The following is a 19006-nucleotide window of genomic DNA, read 5'->3' on the forward strand; positions in this document are numbered from 1 at the left end:
TTTAATAATTAAGCTAAAAATTCTTCAAACATATATATACAAGTTGACATTAAAAGAGTAAGTTGTGTTTGTTTGTTATTAAGCACAAAGTTACAGAAAGGTTATAAATGCTGTAAGTATTGACACTTGTTTTTAACAATGTGCTTGTTCCCTGGAACTAACCTCACAATCATTTTGTTCTTCATATAATTTCCAACCTACAACATTTAATACAATAAGTGTAACTTCACACTTTGCAGTAAACATTACAAGGCTTACGTACACAAAACATATTTCTTATTGCATTTCAAGATTTTTTAAAATGATGATTTCATCTTGCATTTTGTTTATTCAAATAATTTTTATCAAATGGATAAGTAATTTTGATTTTGAAATTAAAAATATTTTACTACATCATAAAATTATCAAATATCATATGTGAACTACTTATAATCTCCAAATAATTATCAAACAGTTTTTTCTAGAAAATTCTTTCTGCTTTATCTGTTATTTCCACTGTTGTCTGTATGGGTTTGGTCAATTTACCTTACTTCAAAACCACCATAAAGGCCTAGGAAATAGACATGAATTACGTTTTGTTCGTTCTATAATACCCACATAATAACAAGAAACTACAAGTTCAGTATAAATAAATTAAATCTCATAATATCATACATCTATATATATTTATTTTGCTTGTCTTTAGTAATTTTACAAAGTGACATGTCCTGCCTTTGTTGTAATGGGTCAATATTTTGTTTACAATACATTGTGAATGTATGGATGTTTTTAATATTTATAAATAAGTTCTTCAGTTTCAAAACAGTTAATAAACAAGTGCAGAAAACAATTATCTCTTCCCCTTATTACATTAAAACGATGTTCAAATCTTATAATATTGATAATTTTATAAGCTGAAAGGAAAGTTAAAAAACCTACAGCGGGTACATGACATATTTTATATAAGTATGTAACAAAAATCATGAAAAGTTCATGTGTTTATGGTTTGGTTTATATTGAATTTTGTGCAAAGCTGCACGAGGGTTATATGCGCTAGCTGTCCCTAATTTAGTAGGGTAAGACTAGAGGAAGGGCAGCTAGTCATCACCACCCACGGCCAACTTTTGGACTACTCTTTTTACTAGTGAATAGTGGGACTGACCATCACATTATAATGCCCCAATGGCTGAAAGGCTGAGCATGTTCAGTGCGACGGAGATTCAAACCCACAACCCTCGGATTATGAGTCGAGTGCTTTAACCACCTGGCAATGCTGAGCCCCAGTATTTATGAAAGCCAATATTATAATTAGGATTTGAGTTCATATATACAAAGATCTCGTCGAGTGTGTATTAAAAACATATAGTTTTACATATTTTTCTGTTATCTATTAGGCCTGGCATGGCCAAGCACGTAAGGCGTGCGACTCGTAATCCGAGGGTCGCGGGTTCGCGCCCGCGTCGCGCTAAACATGCTCGACCTCCCAGCCGTGGGGGTGTATAATGTGACGGTCAATCCCCCTATTCGTTGGTAAAAGAGTAGCCCAAGAGTTGGCGGTGGGTGGTCATGACTAGCTGCCTTCCCTCTAGTCTTACACTGCTAAATTAGGGACGGCTAGCACAGATAGCCCTCGAGTAGCTTTGTGCGAAATTCCAAAACAAATAAACTGTTATCTATTAAAAGATACAACAAATTACAACGATTTTCAAGAAAATCCACTTTTTGTCCACCCTCTGTGTATGTGTCTGTGTATATGTGTGAGTGTATGAAATATGTAAACAACTGATGATTTTATTTCCAGAAATGTAACAAACCGTAACATTATCTTCTCTACCCACATCTCATTCAGTGTATTAATGATCTCTACTTGGTACACAGTTTCAAGTTAACTCCATTTGTACTGTTATATTGGTCTATGTTAGATCCATAGTTGGTATTTGTTCAAGTTAATTACATTTATACTGTTATCTTGGTCTACGCCAGGTCTATAGTTGGTATTTGTTGAAGTAAACTACATTTATACTGTTATCTTAAACTACATTAAATCTATAGTTGGTATTTGTTTTGATTAACTACATTTATACTGTCATCTTGGTCTACGTCAGATCTACATTTGGAACTTGTTCACGTTAACTACATGTATACTGTTATCTTGGTCTACGTTACATCTATAGTTGATATTTGTTTTCGATAACTATATTTATACTGTCATCTTGGTTTACGTCAGATCTATAGTTGATATTTGTTTTCGATAACTATATTTATACTGTCATCTTGGTTTACGTCAGATCTATAGTTGGCATTTGTTCAGGTAAACTACATTCATACTGTTATCTTGGTCTACATTACATCTAGAGTAGGTATTTGCTTTGCTTAACGACATTTATACTGTACTCTTGGTCAACGTAACATCTCTAGTTGGTATTTGTTTTGGTTAACTACATGTATACTGTCGTCTTGGTCTACGTTACATCTATTGTTTGTACTTGTTCACGTTAACTAAATTTATACTGTTATCTTGGTCTACGTTACAATTATAGTTGGTATTTGTTATGGTTAACTACATTGATACTGTCGTCTTGGTCTACGTTAGAACAACAGTTGGTACTTGTTCATGTAAATTACATTTATAATGTCATCTTGGTCTACGTAACATCTATAGTTGGTACTTGTTCACGTTAACTGCATTTATAATGTCATCTTGGTCTACTTTACATCTATAGTTGGTATTTGATTTGGTTAACTACATTTATACTGTCGTCATGGTTTACGTTAGATCTATAGTTGGTACTGGTGCACGTTTACTGCATTTATATTGTTATCTTGGTCTACATTACATCTACAGTTGGTAAATCTTTTGGTTAACTGCATTTATACTGTCATCTTAGTCTTCGTTACATCTTTAGTTGGTATTTATTTTTGTTAACTATATTTATACTGATATCTTGGTCTACGTTACATCTATAGTTGGTATGTGTTTTGGTTAACTGCATTTACACTGTCGTCTTGGTCTACGTTACATCTGCAGTTGGTATTTATTTTGTTTAACTATATTTATACTGTCATCTCGGTCTATGTTAGATCTATAATTGGTTACTGTTCAAGTTGTCTACATTAATACTGTCATCTTGGTCTATGTTAGATCAGTAATTGGTAACTGTTCAAGCTGTACTTTCATCTCAAATTAAAACTGGTTTACTTGCAGTTGAAGTCAATTGTTTTTTTTTTCTTAGTGAGTCGTTGTTTGTGAATGTAGGATATAATTTTCATTCAACATTATTTTAATTTTCTAATGCTAGTCAAACGTTCCAGATAACATTTTGAATGTTGTCATACCCTGATCCATTTTCTTTCTTAACACTAGTTGGGTTCCGATTATTATCTGTACGTATTGTATATGTTTAGTCACTTTTGTCATTATACTTGTCTGTCTAATGTAATTTCCTGACCTGTCTTAGCGGTTTCTCACCTTCTTTCTAACATTTTTGTTAATTAAAATAGATGAATAGTATTTGTTCATTTAATGTACGTTTCTTTAAACAAAAGTACTTGAGTACAGTAAACAAGCCTCTACACTTAAACACGTGCAATACATACACCTAGTGATGCTATTGTCAAGGTCACCTTAACTTGTACACACTATCGTCAAGGTTACCGTCATCTTTTTGAAAATACTAATGTCCAAGGTTACCTGACATGTGTGATTTTTTTCATAATGATATCGGTGGTTTTACATCTAAACAGATAGCAGATGAGGAACACATTGAATTAACGAACGTTCATACACATTTTCTGCATACTGAAACATAGCACTACATTGTCGTTATTTCAATAATCGCGTATTTACACAAATGAGGGCCTGGCATGGCCTAGTGCGTAAGGTGTGCGACTCGTAATCGAGGGTCGCGGGTTCGCGCCCGCGTCGCGCCAAACATGCTCGCCCTCCCAGCCGTGGGGGCGTTATAATGTGACGGTCAATCCCACTATTCGTTGGTAAAAGAGAAGCCCAAGAGTTGGCGGTGGGTGGTGATGACTAGCTGCCTTCCCTCTAGTCTTACACTGCTAAATTAGGGACGGCTAGCACAGATAGCCCTCGAGTAGCTTTGTGCGAAATTCCAAAACCAACATACACAAATGAGACATAAGGGACACACTATACACTCAGAAAATTCACCATGCATTAAAACATAGTGTCACTCATGCACTACGGTATCAGTGTTTCGGATCTGGTATAAATAGTTAGAAGCACATTTTATAAACTATACTGATCCGAAACCCACATTTTACCATACAGACAAAAGAAGACAAAAGTAACCAAATCCTTAATGATGCGTGAAAAACACGTTGGTTCAATAAAGCAACTTAACAGAAAGATGCAATACCCTAAAACCCGAAAGGTGGACCTTACTTTTTAAGAAACAAAATCATGCATTCAACTGACAAACATGGATGCTTGTTTATTTTAAAATGTTCGCGCCAAGTTATACAAAGAATACCACTCAACTAATAAACTAGAAGAAAGGCAGCAAGGGTATCCACTTCCAAAAACACCTGAACTGACAAACTAGAGAAAAGACAGCGAGTTAACGGCATCTACTTCCAAAAACTCTTGACCTGTAAAGTAGAGGGAAGACAACTGATCAATAGTATTCACTTCTAAGAACACTTAAATCGATAAACTAGAGGGAAGACAGCTCTTCAGTGGTAAGCACTTCTAAAACTCTTGAGCTGATAAACTAGAGGGAAGACAGCTATTCAGTAGTAAGCACTTCCAGAAACTCTTGAACTGATAAATTAGAGGAAAAGACAGCTGATGAATAGCATTCACTTCCAAAAACTCTTGAACTGATAAAGTAGAGGGAATGCAACTAGTCAGTAGTATTCACTTCTCATAACTTTGAAGCTAATAGATTAAAGGGAAGACAGCTAGTCAACGGTATCCACTTCCAAAAACCTTTGAATTGATTAAATAGATAGAAGACTACTAGTCAGTAGTATTCACTTCTAAAAACTCTTGAGATATGCACTAAATGGAAAACAGCTGGTCAATATTATTATACATATTATTACTTTCTCAGTTCCATAACAGAATTCAACCTCAGAACAACGCAACTAGTCCACTGGCTAGCATTTCACTTTCGTATTGTAAGTTTTTTGTTTGTTTTTTTGCTACAAAGCTTTTCACCAAACAATATTGAAATAAAAATTTAGTACCGGTTTATCCTGATACTTTATGGCTTACCTGTCTAAAGAATCAGGTGACGCCCTCAAGCGGTTGCTGGAGGAACTAGGTCAGCCACCACCCATGCTACAGGACTTGGCAGAGTTAGTAAGACACCACCTGTGTATGTTGGGATCCACAGCTGGTTATTCTTCTATTGTAGGAGACTACAACACTACATAACTGGTAAGTTCACCCTTTTCATCTCACTTTTATTTTTTATTTAAGCAATAAACGCACTTTCATTTTTCTGTTGGTCAAAATGTCAACCTTAAAAACTCTGTCAAAACTTGAATGTTCTATTTAATATATGACCCCATTTGGGGTGAGGGTAGGATGAGATAAAGGGAAATAAACCCACAAGGAGATCATTTCGAAGTTCTAGGTCAGGTAGTAATGTCATACAAGCGCCGTAGCACCTTTTAAGACTTTTTTTTTTTTTTTCCATCGACTCAGCTTTCTCTGTTTAAAAGTTAATACAAAGGAAAATCATTTTACGCATATTTTCAGCCAACGCATATCATGAATCAAGTCGTCGTATCTTTCACATTGGTCAGCATCTGCCATAGACTTACAGGGAACAAATGTTCATAATACTAAACTTTGTCACAGGAAATACGTTCCAAAGTTAAGTATTTTCATCAGGCAAAATAAGTCAAATAATATTTTCTGATTATCAAATACAAAATGTTCTAGTAATGGGTTGAAGACTAGCGTTAACATGCGACTCAGTATTATACTACGAATGAATAGGGTTAAATGTTGGATAAGTATTAGCAAATGTTGGGTTTATAGTTTAACTGGTGAGAAGAAATAAGGTTATATGATAAGTAGTAACTTTTATTTGTTAATATGATAGCTAGTAACTTGTGTTTATGTAATATGACGACCAAGAACTTGTATTTGTTGATACGAGAACTACTAAATTGTATTTGCTGATATGAAAACCACTAAATTGTATTTGCTGATACGAGAACTACTAACTTGTATTTGCTGATACGAGAACTACAAACTTGTATTTGTTGATACGAGAAATACTGAGTTGTATTTGTTGATATGATAACAAGTAACTCGCATTTGTTAATATGACAACTACTTACTCACATTTGTTAATATGACAACTATTAACTTATTTTTGCTAATATTATGACCAGTGACTCGTATTTGCGGTTAATATTGTGATCAGTAACTTGTGCTTTGCAATGTTCTTTCATCAATTCAAAGAAAAACAGTTTAATAGTTATCTGTGATCAAAATCTAGTCTTGTATTCTCAAGACGGTTGGTATGGATTTTAAAACTTTAATTAAAATAAAGTTCAGAACAACGTTTCGACCTTCTTAGGTTATCTTCAGGTTAACAAAGAGTTTGCAATTAGGTTATTTGGAAATTATAATTACAAATAAAGTATTGTATAAGATATAATAAATGATACGATATTCCATTAATGAGAATTACTGGTAAAACACCAGAACACCAGAATTATTTTTCAGTATATTCGAAAAACCTTGTAATAAACCTATTATTTGTTGACTTCCATTCGTATTCAATGGCCCGGCATGGCCAAGCGTGTTAAGGCGTGCGACTCGTAATCTGAAGGTCGCGGGTTCGCATCCCCGTCGCGCCAAACATGCTCGCCCTTTCAGCCGTGGGGGTGTTATAATGTGACGGTCAATCCCACTATTCGTTGGTAAAAGAGTAGCCCAAGAGTTGGCGGTGGGTGGTGATGACTAGCTGCCTTCCCTCTAGTCGTACACTACTAAATTAGGGAGGGCTAGCACAGATAGCCCTCGAGTAGCTTTGTGCGAAATTTCAAAACAAACAAACAAATCGTATTTAATAATCCATGGATGTCACGTATCCATAAAGACGAGTACAGAATCCTTTAGATATCTTAACTACTTAACTTTCTACAATAAAAACAAGTACAGATTAATTCAGATTTTTTAAATGTTTAACCTTGTATCATAACTATAAGCAAGAGACCATTTAATCATTTTAAATGTTTAACCTTGGATCATAACTATAAGCCAGAGACCATTTAATCATTTTAAATGTTTAACCTTGGATCATAACTATAAGCCAGAGACCATTTAATCATTTTAAATGTTTAACCTTGGATCATAACTATAAGCAAGAGACCATTTAATCATTTTAAATGTTTAACCTTGGATCATAACGATAAGAGACCATTTAATCATTTTAAATGTTTAACCTTGAATCATAACTATAAGCAAGGGACTATTTAATCATTTTAAATGTTTAACCTTGTATCATAACTATAAGCATAAGACCATTTAATCATTTTAAATGTTTAACCTTGGATCATAACTATAAGCATGAGACCATTTAATCATTTTAAATGTTTAACCTTGGATCATTTCTCTAAGCAAGAGACCATTTCATCATTTTAAATGTTTACCTTTGGATTATAATTACAAGCAAGAGACCATTTCTTCATTTTAACTGTTTAACCTTGGATCATAACTATAAGCCAGAGACCATTTTATCATTTTAACTGTTTAACCTTGGATCATAACTATAAGCCAGAGACCATTTTATCATTTTAAATGTTTAACCTTGGATCATAACTATAAGCAAGAGACCATTTAATCATTTTAAATGTTTAACCTTGGATCATAACTATAAGCAAGAGACCATTTAATCATTTTAAATGTTTAACCTTGGATCATAACTATAAGCAAGAGACCATTTCTTCATTTTAAATGTTTAACCTTGGATCATAACTATAAGCCAGAGACCATTTTATCATTTTAAATGTTTAACCTTGGATCATAACTATAAGCAAGAGACCATTTAATCATTTTAAATGTTTAACCTTGGATCATAACTATAAGCAAGAGACCATTTTATCACTTTAAATGTTTAACCTTGGATCATAACTATAAGCAAGAGACCATTTTATCACTTTAAATGTTTAACCTTGGATCATAACTATAAGCAAGAGACCATTTTATCATTTTAAATGTTTAACCTTGGATCATAACTATAAGCAAGAGACCATTTCATCATTTTAAATGTTTAACCTTGGATCATAACTATAAGCATGAGATAACTTAGGTTCTAGAATATTTAATCTTGTAATTCTTGCAACTAAGTTATAATGATTAGGTAGTGATGTTTGTTAAAATTGAAGGTATATGCATGTGATATGTTAGACGATATTTTAAATATTATAGGAATGACATGTTTTAATTGCATTACCTATAGTTTAATATTATAAGAATAGTTGTTATTATGTACAAACGTTGCTAATATGTTTGTTGAAACATCGGGTTGGAATCTGAAACTTTGTTAGTATGACAATATATGTAACACAACTCTTAGATGTTAAATAATTCTAACAGCCAATATTTGTACTGTAGATGATGCAACTCAGCTTCTAATAATATATAATATCATAAAAAGGCTCAAAAAATCAGTTAACTTTTCCATTACCGCTCCTTATTGTCATAATATATCATTTCTGTAACCATAGCACCCAAATATGTCTGGAATATTCCGTCTGTCAGTCAAGATCCAGACGCCAAACTAGCCAGCAAGTAAGGAAAGTCAGATAAAACGTAAGGTGTTGCATGTTTAAACCCACAACAACGTCTAAACTCTTAGTGCCTTTTGCTGTCTTCAGCCAGTTTTGGGAAGGCAGCTAATCTAATTGTTTATATACAACCTTAAATTAAACCACCCTAAGTTTGTGCAATGAAAAATCCACAGCTTTTTAGTTAATAATACAAAATGATGTCACGCAGAACTAAACCCCTTACCTTAATAGTTCTTAAATACTCACCCTCCTATTGGAATGAAAAGTACAAATTATTGAGACAAGTTTCATATGTTGATCAGTTCTCTCAGCCAACTTTCATTTAATGGCAGTCATGTATTCAACATGACCTACAACTGGGTCTACCACTTTCTTTTCACGACAAATTCAATTCAATATACCATCAAGATGGTCAATCTAAATTTGACACTTCGAAACTGGACTTAATTTGAATGCTCTGCTCATCATCACAGTTATCAAAGAACTGAATTAGATTTTAAGTCAAATATTTTTCTATACAGTAGTCATGTATTAGAAAGTTTTATAAACTTATTGATGAACTTACCAGTTGAATACTTTTGTCGTAATTATGTTTAAAGTACAACTGTAATTCGCCCTCTTTAAGGAGTTGATTTCAGTGTTAAGCTAAACCTCTATTTTTAAACAATATTTGTAAACATACACAGCAATCAGAAGGAACTATAGTTTATTAATAAATCGTTTCTAAACACCTTTTCACTTTAAGAACTCGTGTGTTTTTAAATCTATCGCCAACAGATATCCATAAATTATGACCATTAGATAAAACTGAGAAATAAATAGTTACTGACGATGCTTTTAATGGTGAAACCATGTTTGTGAATAAATAATGTGAAACGTGCAACTGTCTTGTTTTTATATCAATTTTGTACTTACGGAGTTTCACTAAGTAGCGACGATTTCAAGTATATAGTAGATAAAGGTTCAGCAAGTACTATTTAGTTTCTATATATCACACAAAAAATTATCGTAGACTAATAACTTCTCGCTTCTATATTTTCTATAATTGATGGCATTTAGTTAGGTCTCACTGATCAAAATAAAGCTTCCTTATTTTGTATGTAACTAATATTTATCTACTTTCGTAATTATTTTATCAGTTACATTGGGCACACTCTTAGTAAAGTGTTAATTAAAATTAATAATAATTATTAGCATTAATTTGTAAAACATTAATTTCTTGATATAAAAATACAAATTAATGTAACTAACCTCTTTTGGTTTGAATTTATATATTGTATAAACTGACTGAACTCTTAAAATCCTGTAGGTGCGGTTGCAATGAATGAGCAAAGCTGTTATGGAATTAGCAAGTAAATGCGACTGACAGTTATCTCATCAAAGGTAAAATAAGTTGTTTTTTAAATTAATTTTACAACCTAAAATCCACTGTTTGTTTCGAAATTTGGCACAAAGCTACACGAAGGCTATCTGCGCTAGCCGTCCCTAATTTAGCAGTGTAAGACTAGAAGGAAGGCAACTAGCCATTACCACCCAAACCCAATTCTTGGGCTACTCTTTTACCAGCGAACAGTGGGATTGACCGTTACATTGTAACGCTCCCACGGCTGAAATGGCGAGCATATTTGGTGTGACGGGGATTCGAACCCGCGACCCTCTGATTACAAGTCGAACGCCTAGCCATGCTGGGCCACGTTATGCTGAGTGAGTATGTTCCTAACAACAACGTATTCTATGAGAATGCCATAAAGCTTTCCAAAACTAGGAAATAAACTCATTATTTGAAAACGCGAGTCCCCAGTGGGACAGCAATAAGTTTACAGACTTACATTATTAACATCCGGGGTTTGATTCCCCGTGGTTGATACTTCATAAAGCTTACTGTGGCTTTGCTCTAAAACAAACCAATTGGACGCGCGTAATTCTTTTTTTAGGAACTAAAACTGCATTTCATTTGGAAGCTTCCCAGTAGTACAGCGGCGTGTCTACGGACTTATAACGCTAGAAAGCAAGTGTCGATACCTGTGGTAGGCAGAGCACAAATAGTCCATTGTATAGTCTTGTGCTTAACTACAAACAAAGAGTTCACTTGTTAAAAAAAAAAAACTATAGGAAACATATATTGAGAAAATGTTATGGTACACTGTATTTAAATGTTTCTTACTTAACTAGATGAGACCTATTTTGTGATATATAGGGCAGCTCATTTGGGTAAGTTCAATATTTTATAATATTTGACCAAATGACTGAATTTTATTATAACAGTGCTAAGAGTTGTAAAACTGAATTTTGTCTCTTTATTTTGCAGAATAACAAACAAAAACAGAAAAATGTATCAAGGTAGAAAGACTTAATATGTTGTAAGGATAAAAAAATCAATTAATCATGGGTTGTGCATGGTCATCGGCCACAAACTCAGATCCCAAAGTAATAGAGAAGCTTGAAGCAATGAGTACAGCAGAAAGAAGTAAGTTACATTTCAATAGCTAGTGTATGTTGCTATCGTCACTTGCTAAACAAGTTGTTGTTGGCTAGTTACTAAACAAGAAACGAACCAAAATGCTCAACAGGATTAACAGTTTTTCACTAAAGTTGTGTTGCTGTTGGCCATATATATTCAAGCTAGGAATACAATTAGTACAAATATAAAAATGTTTTAGGAAAATAATGAAAAATAAGAATGGGAACACCAGAAAGTAAGGGAACAAGATATGAATAGATGAGTTAACATTACAACACTTCGTGGTTTTTGACACACTACGATCTCAAAGTGAATGTGGCCATCGCTTCGCCCATTCCTACCTCGCATTTATTTGTAAGTCGATAATTGTTCAAATTAAATGAAAGAAATATATAGCTAAAATTTACTTTTGCAAACTTTGTTTCAACAACCAAGTACAAATACATGAATATAATCGTATGTGATCCTAGCGAAATTCATGAGACCATAAAGGGGTGTTTAATCTACGAAGGCATACATGAAACTCCAACAGTCATACTTTCTTTACGGGAAGCATTATAATTAACTGACTTGTGAGGAGTGAGTGAATAGAATAGTACAAAAACAATTATTTTGAAATCTAAACTTGTTGAGTATTTAGAAAGTTTGTAATTGAATCAAAGTTTGGCAGTCGTAATGTTCGTCCTCATATAGGAGGCTCGTGTCTTAAGCACCAATTCAGTGGCATAGTGAGGGTGTCTGGCGCTCGGGAGGGAGCGTAACTTGGTGACCCCGCCCAAAAGTAATTCAAATTCAACTCACCCTTTACACTCTCACTTTCTACCTTCTAACCTCCCATGAAACCTTACCTACCCTATATATATCACTATATTGTCATATTATTCGGTATTTGAAAGATTGCTATGATAGAATTGCTTTGAAAGATATGCTTTCAAAGATTAGGTCAGAATTAAAACCTAGCTCTAGAAAAATTACGCATACCACTTTTTTTATCTAGCTAATACAATTACAAACCAATCACCTAGTGAATGCGCATAAGCAATCCTACTATCCCACTTGATATGAAGGGTGGTTGTTACTTGGCAACTCACAAAACGTGCTCGTAATCATAGAATATGGTCACTAGTGTATTGTTACCTTATTAGTAGAGTTGCAAAATTGTTATTGTTATTGGTTGTTATTATCGAGGTTATAAGGAAAACTAGAAAAAACGCTTTGAGCCAAAGTAGCGTAATTCATTTATGTGCATTTAGATTTGCATACGGTGAAGACAAAACAGAGCTTCTCCGTTCAAACAACGTCAGTCAGTCAGATTGACAAATTTACAGTTTTTGTTAAACTTCTGTTTTTACTCTACTGACTTTCCCAAGTATTTTGGCAGCTTGTTACTCTGCAGTTGGTTTGTTTACTACTCAACAGCGTATGTAAAGTATTTTTATTACATGCTGTTTCCAGTGTTTGAAATTTTAATTTGTATTGCAAGTGTAGTATATCTGGCCCATAACAACTGAGGACAACTACCGGTAAACATACTCAGAACAAAGAATAAATCATAGTAACTAGAGACAACTGCCGACACACATCTCTAGAACTAAAATTAAATTATAACAACTAGGAGCAGCTACAGGTGCACGTCTCTAGAACAAAGAATAAATTATAACAAATAGGGACAACTACAGGTGCACGTCTTTATAACAAAACATAAATTACAACAAATAGAGGTTGTTTGTTTGCTTGTTTTTGAATTTCGCACAAAGCTACTCGAGGAATATCAGTGCTAGCCGTCCCTAATTTAGCAGTGTAAGACTAGAGGGCAGGCAGCTAGTCATCACCACCCACCGCCAACTCTTGGGCTACTCTTTTACCAACGAATAGTGGGATTGACCGTAACATTATAAAGCCCCCACGGCTGAAAGGGCGAGCATGTTTGGCGCGACAGGGATGCGAACCCGCGACCCTCAGATTACGAGTCGCACGCCTTAACACGCTCAGCCATGCCGGGCCAACAAATAGAGACAACTACAGGTAAACGCCTCTAACGAAAAGTAATTAATATAATAATTAAACACTCGCTCATTATCCATAATTATATTTATAATTATTGCTGCTCATTGAACTGGTATTTGATAGTTATACGTGGATTATGGATTATATTTGTTGCAGAGTTGTGTGGGTTAAACAAAATTTTGTTTATTCGGTTGAACGTGGATTGGAGTTTATGATCATTTTAAAGACATAACGTGCGAAGTGTGTGTGTGTGTGTGTGTGTTTTCTTATAGCAAAGCCACATCGGGCTATCTGCTGAGCCCACCGAGGGGAATCGAACCCCTGATTTTAGCGTTGTAAATCCGTAGACATACTGCTGTACTAGCGGGGGGTTGTAACGTACGAAGACCTCAGAAGACGTAGAAAAGTTCATGTAAAATTATACAGATTGGATTGGAATTTATGTTGACAGAATGAGGTTTGGAGTTATACTGGCTAAACCTGTATTCAGGTCTACCTTGGATAAACGTGATTTATGTTGGTTAATCGAAAACATTTTTCCCTGGTCTATAAATCTTTAACGGAACGGTGTCTTCAATGTATCATTCCATTTGTGTGGAAACAAAGCTTAAAGTATGCATTCCATGTAAATATACTGTAAATGCAAATCACTTAATTATGGTATTTAACTGCAAAATCTAACTCAGTTAAAAATTGTTTTAATAAAAATTCTGTGACTTGTGAATTTTATAATTTAGTTTGACAAACGACACCAAATTAAATAAAAAGTTTTACAGTGCTAAAGTAACCGCTCGTCTTTGACACATGGCCGAGCAGAATAATTTCTCAAATCTGTATAAATTTAAAGAATAGAGTGATTGTTTATTCTGTAAATACTACTGTGATTGCAAGATACTTCTAACTGACTGACAAAATAAAATATGAATTAAATGAAAACTGGAAATGTAAGTAGACAACGTCTTTATAGAAAACCAAGACTGAAGACAAGGGGTACCCATTAAGTCGTGTTCAGTACAAAATGACAGATACAGCCAAACTTTAAACGCTGACTACAGCAAACCCATAAAATGATGTGAAAAATGTCAAATACGGCCAATGTATGAACAATATTCACAGTGTAACCAGAAACCGGTGTTAGATGAAGAATGGAAGATATAGCGAAGATCTAAACACTCAGAAGAGGAGGTTAAATGGTAAATGGCTGGTATTGTCAATGTCTAAATACTGATCACAGCATATCTAGAAGCTCACGCTACGTGAAAAATAACTGTTACAAACAATATGTAAAAACTGACTCCAGTATACTCAGCTCTTGTTAAAAGAAAAGTGTGAAATATAGCCAAAAGATAAACTTTGACTATAGTACCTTGAATACTGAAGTGAATAAAAGTAATGTATATTTCAAGAGTGTTAGAAAAGTAGAAATGACAGTGGGTAAATGTTACTGTTTGATAAGGTGCGTTGAGTACACTAAGAGGAACTAAACTGTTTGATAAGGTGCGTTGAGTACACTTAGAGGAACTAAACTGTTTGATAAGGTGCGTTGAGTACACTTAGAGGAACTAAACTGTTTGATAAGGTGCGTTGAGTACACTAAGAGGAACTAAACTGTTTGATAAGGTGCGTTGAGTACACTAAGAGGAACTAAACTGTTTGATAAGGTGCGTTGAGTACACTTAGAGGAACTAAACTGTTTGATAAGGTGCGTTGAGTACACTTAGAGGAACTAAACTGTTTGATAAGGTGCGTTGAGTACACTTAGAGGAACTAAACTGTTTGATAAGGTGCGTTGAGTACACTTAGAGGAACTAAACTGTTTGATAAGGTGCGTTGAGTACACTTAGAGGAACTAAACTGTTTGATAAGGTGCGTTGAGTACACTAAGAGGAACTAAACTGTTTGATAAGGTGCGTTGAGTACACTAAGAGGAACTAAACTGTTTGATAAGGTGCGTTGAGTACACTAAGAGGAACTAAAATGCAAAACGTTATAGCTTCAAAATTAATTTTTTACAACATAAAAAAACTTGCTAAAAATTGAAATCTGACTTGGATAATGATAAACAAAACGGCATTTAGAGAAGTTTAATATGTTTACTGGAAGATATATCAATCAGATTTTAAAGTATCTTCAAACTGGAAAAGAGTTGTTTCCACGTAAACTTTAGTGTTTGGAATCGTTTGACGAGATATGCCACATTTTCCAAGAACATCTCGATAAAACACCCTAAACATGTTCCTCGAATTGAAATTTAGTAACAACGCAAACCAATTCTCTCTTCTTCGAGAAACGTGTCATTCATTAATGGTGATATTTTACAGAATATAGAGGCCAGTGCGTCCACCAATCCTTATTTCTATCTACACCATATTTTTATCACCATAATAAAATTAGAAAGTTTTAACGAAAAACAAAACAAAACCCTTCTTTAGCAAGATAATTCTAAGGAGAAAAAAAGGCAAATTCATTTACAGTGATAGAAAAGTGGTGTCAACCGCTTGAGAACTTGTGGACAAGGTGAGAACTTTCTTTATAATTTCGTTTTTTCAAATGTCGGATACTCCGAAACGTGGTAAATTAACATTACTCATAGAAATAATAGCCATACTCCAAACAACAGTATATAGTTCTACATGTCTTAGGGAACTGAAGACTGAGTAACACTTTGTTTTCGCCATGGAAGAAGTTTTACCAGCATAAACTCGATGAATAAAAATTATAATGTTTATGAATCGATTTCATAATTGTAATATAAAAAATAGGCTTAAAAGAGACCACAACTGAACCATCACAACATCGTTTGTTTGCTATAATTAACATACTGGTTGGAGTAAGGACTTGCTAATTTAAATCTTCAAAAAGAAGGTACTTATTCAGAATAGTACTTCCTTTCAAAATGTGCTTTCACCTAGTACATTTGATGTTGTCGAAGTTTGGAACCTGATTTTCTTGACCCGAGAAAAGAATCTGTTTCCATTGTCAAAGAAAACTGAATGATTAGCTACTTAGCATGTTAGGAACGTTGATACTACCAGGCATTTTAGTGTGTACTAGGTACTGCACACTTAAAAATTAAAACAGTGTCACAACGTGTTAGCAAAGCTAGAAACTCACTGTTACTCATGGACATTTGATCTTCGTTCAGCTGAAGAGTCTCCAAGAGAGAGAACAAATATTCCTTAGCAACGTTTGGAGACGACTTAAATGGGTAATGATGAAAATTTTATCACCAGTTCAACGTTTCGAGAAGTTTTTGTTTTCGTCAACGTTCCTTGTCATCACGTTTGAAGTATTTGAACACAAGGTAAAATAATTTACGTGTGTCACTGAGAATGCGTTAATAGATATTTCAAAGTATTGATTAGGAAAAGGTGAGCATTTTAAGCATTTGGTAGGATGACACAAAAATAAATACTTTAATTCTTTAATAACATTAGACAACCTAAATAGTTGTAAGTGTGTTAAAATATAAGAGACAAATACTTTTATAGATGTTTTAACACAAAACAAGACATAAGCACTTCTATATATTACTGACGATAAGACAAGAAATAAACACTTCAAAATGTGCTTGTTATAAAACATAATTTTTAATAGTGTATATGGCCATTTAAATATATGGGTGTGTTGGGATAAGGATTCCGTACTGTAGATGTCTGTTAACTTGGCAATAATTTCAGAAAAATAAACGAACGATTTATATATATATATTCGGAACAAGTTAAACCTATGTAAAAAAAAAAATATCCTTACACTATGACGGTCTTAAATACTTCATACAGTTCTCTTCTTCTCGTCAAAAGTCCATTTTGAATCAGGTAACAAGCCGAGCTACTTTTCTCTATTTCTATTGCCAGACTATCCGTTTATAATTTACTCACGTTGTTGAATTACAGTGGTTGTATCCTGTTGCTTCAAAAATCGTCTTCCTTTTCTCAAAGTTTACTCAGGCTGGTTCAATTACATTAGAACACTCTCTGACGAGAGACAACTTTTTTATCTTTTACGAAATTGTTAATCTCACTGTAACATATCAGCCCTTAGGCTTTTAACTCCTACGACAATTAACTTTGCAATCAAATCTTCTCTGATTGAACTTCTATATTTACTTTGCTCACGTATGCTTGCTTCTATTTATAGATATATCACTATATTCTCGACATCAATGGATTGCACGCAATCGATAGCCTGTATATCAATGACTTACACACACAGCTTTCAATAATCGTGTTATTCATATTTATAAGCCTACTTTCAATATTCGTATGCTTTTAACTCAGCTGTTATGAAAAAAACTCAATCATAAAGTATTAACTCCTAAAACAAAGGAATTAATCATATCTACACTAAACAGATAAACACTCCTATATGCGCTGTAAGATAAGACAGAAGATGAACACTTCTGAATGTTTGATAAAATGAGAGAGTAGATAATAGTTGTACATAATTGGTAATAAATAATAACAAGTGTTACATCACAAAATAAGGTTGTATGTGATAATAATGTTGTTGTTTTTTTAAGCCATCAAAGCAGCACTTCTCATCCAACGCTGGTATCGACGGTATCGTGCCAAGTTAGAAATCAGGCGTCGTTGTTACTGGACTATATTCGAGTCCCTTGAATATGCCGGAGAACAAGATCAGATGCGGGTAACTTGAAGTTATTAACGTTAAATTAAGGTTTATTTCACTTATAAAATGAGAGATTAGATTAAGATTAAACTACCTGTTTAAATATAATCACTATTGTAGATATTTGTATAGCAGTAACATTGTGTATTATGAATATGAATAAATTAAGGTAAACACTGAAGAAACTTGTCAAACCTACCACTCTAATAGTCTGGATTACATAACGAAATTTTCTCAACGAATAGATATATCTTGCAAGAACGGAAAAAGCTATTATAAAGTAACTGGAAAACATTCACCAGTCAAAACTTATATCTTCTAGTGAGAAATATCTGAAGAATTAAAAATGTTTTTCTCTCATTATTTTCTAGTTTTCAATTATAAAAATTTGTTTAAATGTATCAGTTATTTTAATAGAAATGGACTTGAATGTTTAATACAAACAAACGAAGAGAATAGGTAACTTTATATATAAATAGTGACTTAAATATTTAGCCGTTACTTTACTTGTTATCTCTAATTGCGGTTTTATCCAGAGGCACTTTTAGTCATTCTTGAGCCCCGGACAGAATTCAGTAAATGGGGCCCCATAATGATAAGAAAACTCAGAAGTAGATTAAAAGACATAGCATCACGATCTTTCCATATGCGGGGGCCCCAGGCAGTTGCCCATTTTGCCCAGTGGATAAGGCCGCCTATGGTTTTATCTCAAATAAATTGAGAAATGTGTGAATCTCTAGGTGTTTTTCTAATAATACACTGTCTGTGTCTTATAAAGATTTTTAAATGTTCCCTGGTGAGTTAGTGGTAAGTTTGCGGACCTACAGCCCAAACTTTGAAACTTGATTCATTGTGGTGGACAGAACGCATGTAATTATTGTGTAACTTTCACTGAAAAACGTACTGTGAAACCTGTATTGCTTATTCTGAAAAGATGAATATGTATGTTTCTAGGTGAAGTTTTGATATGAGCTTTGTTTAATTATTGGTGATGTTTGGTAATAAAAATTAACATTTTAGCCACCTTCATGTTCATCTGACCTCGTGTAAACTGATATTTCATATTTTTATGTGAATTTTAATGTTTACTGATCTTATACATGTTGATGTTAGTATTCTGTTGAGCGGATGTGTCATTTTATTTTA

General features: G+C 33.8%; 1 protein-coding gene and 1 long non-coding RNA gene across 5 annotated transcripts in view; one reads left to right on the forward strand and one right to left on the reverse strand.

Moving 5' to 3' along the window:
* LOC143244257 (uncharacterized) overlaps window positions 1-17416 on the reverse strand; it is a 35523-nt gene extending 18107 nt beyond the window's left edge. The window contains exon 1 of one of the 2 annotated variants that reach the window (XR_013024990.1): window positions 16982-17416. This is a non-coding gene — a long non-coding RNA (uncharacterized LOC143244257). Of the gene's footprint in view, window positions 1-5221; window positions 5353-16981 lie in introns of those variants that run through there. The other variant, XR_013024991.1, reaches the window with a different exon arrangement.
* LOC143244256 (serine/threonine-protein phosphatase with EF-hands pef-1-like) overlaps window positions 5232-19006 on the forward strand; it is a 34486-nt gene continuing 20711 nt past the window's right edge. For 2 of the 3 annotated variants that reach the window (XM_076488599.1, XM_076488600.1), the window contains exons 1-4: window positions 5232-5386; window positions 10070-10143; window positions 11069-11227; window positions 17751-17878. In XM_076488599.1, the coding sequence (XP_076344714.1) occupies window positions 11146-11227; window positions 17751-17878 (210 nt within the window). In that variant the 5' untranslated portion in view covers window positions 5232-5386; window positions 10070-10143; window positions 11069-11145. The remainder of the gene's footprint in view (window positions 5387-10069; window positions 10144-11068; window positions 11228-17750; window positions 17879-19006) is intronic. The other variant, XM_076488601.1, reaches the window with a different exon arrangement.

Source organism: Tachypleus tridentatus, chromosome 2 (genome assembly GCF_004210375.1).
Source record: "Tachypleus tridentatus isolate NWPU-2018 chromosome 2, ASM421037v1, whole genome shotgun sequence".
Classification (NCBI taxonomy): domain Eukaryota; kingdom Metazoa; phylum Arthropoda; class Merostomata; order Xiphosura; family Limulidae; genus Tachypleus; species Tachypleus tridentatus.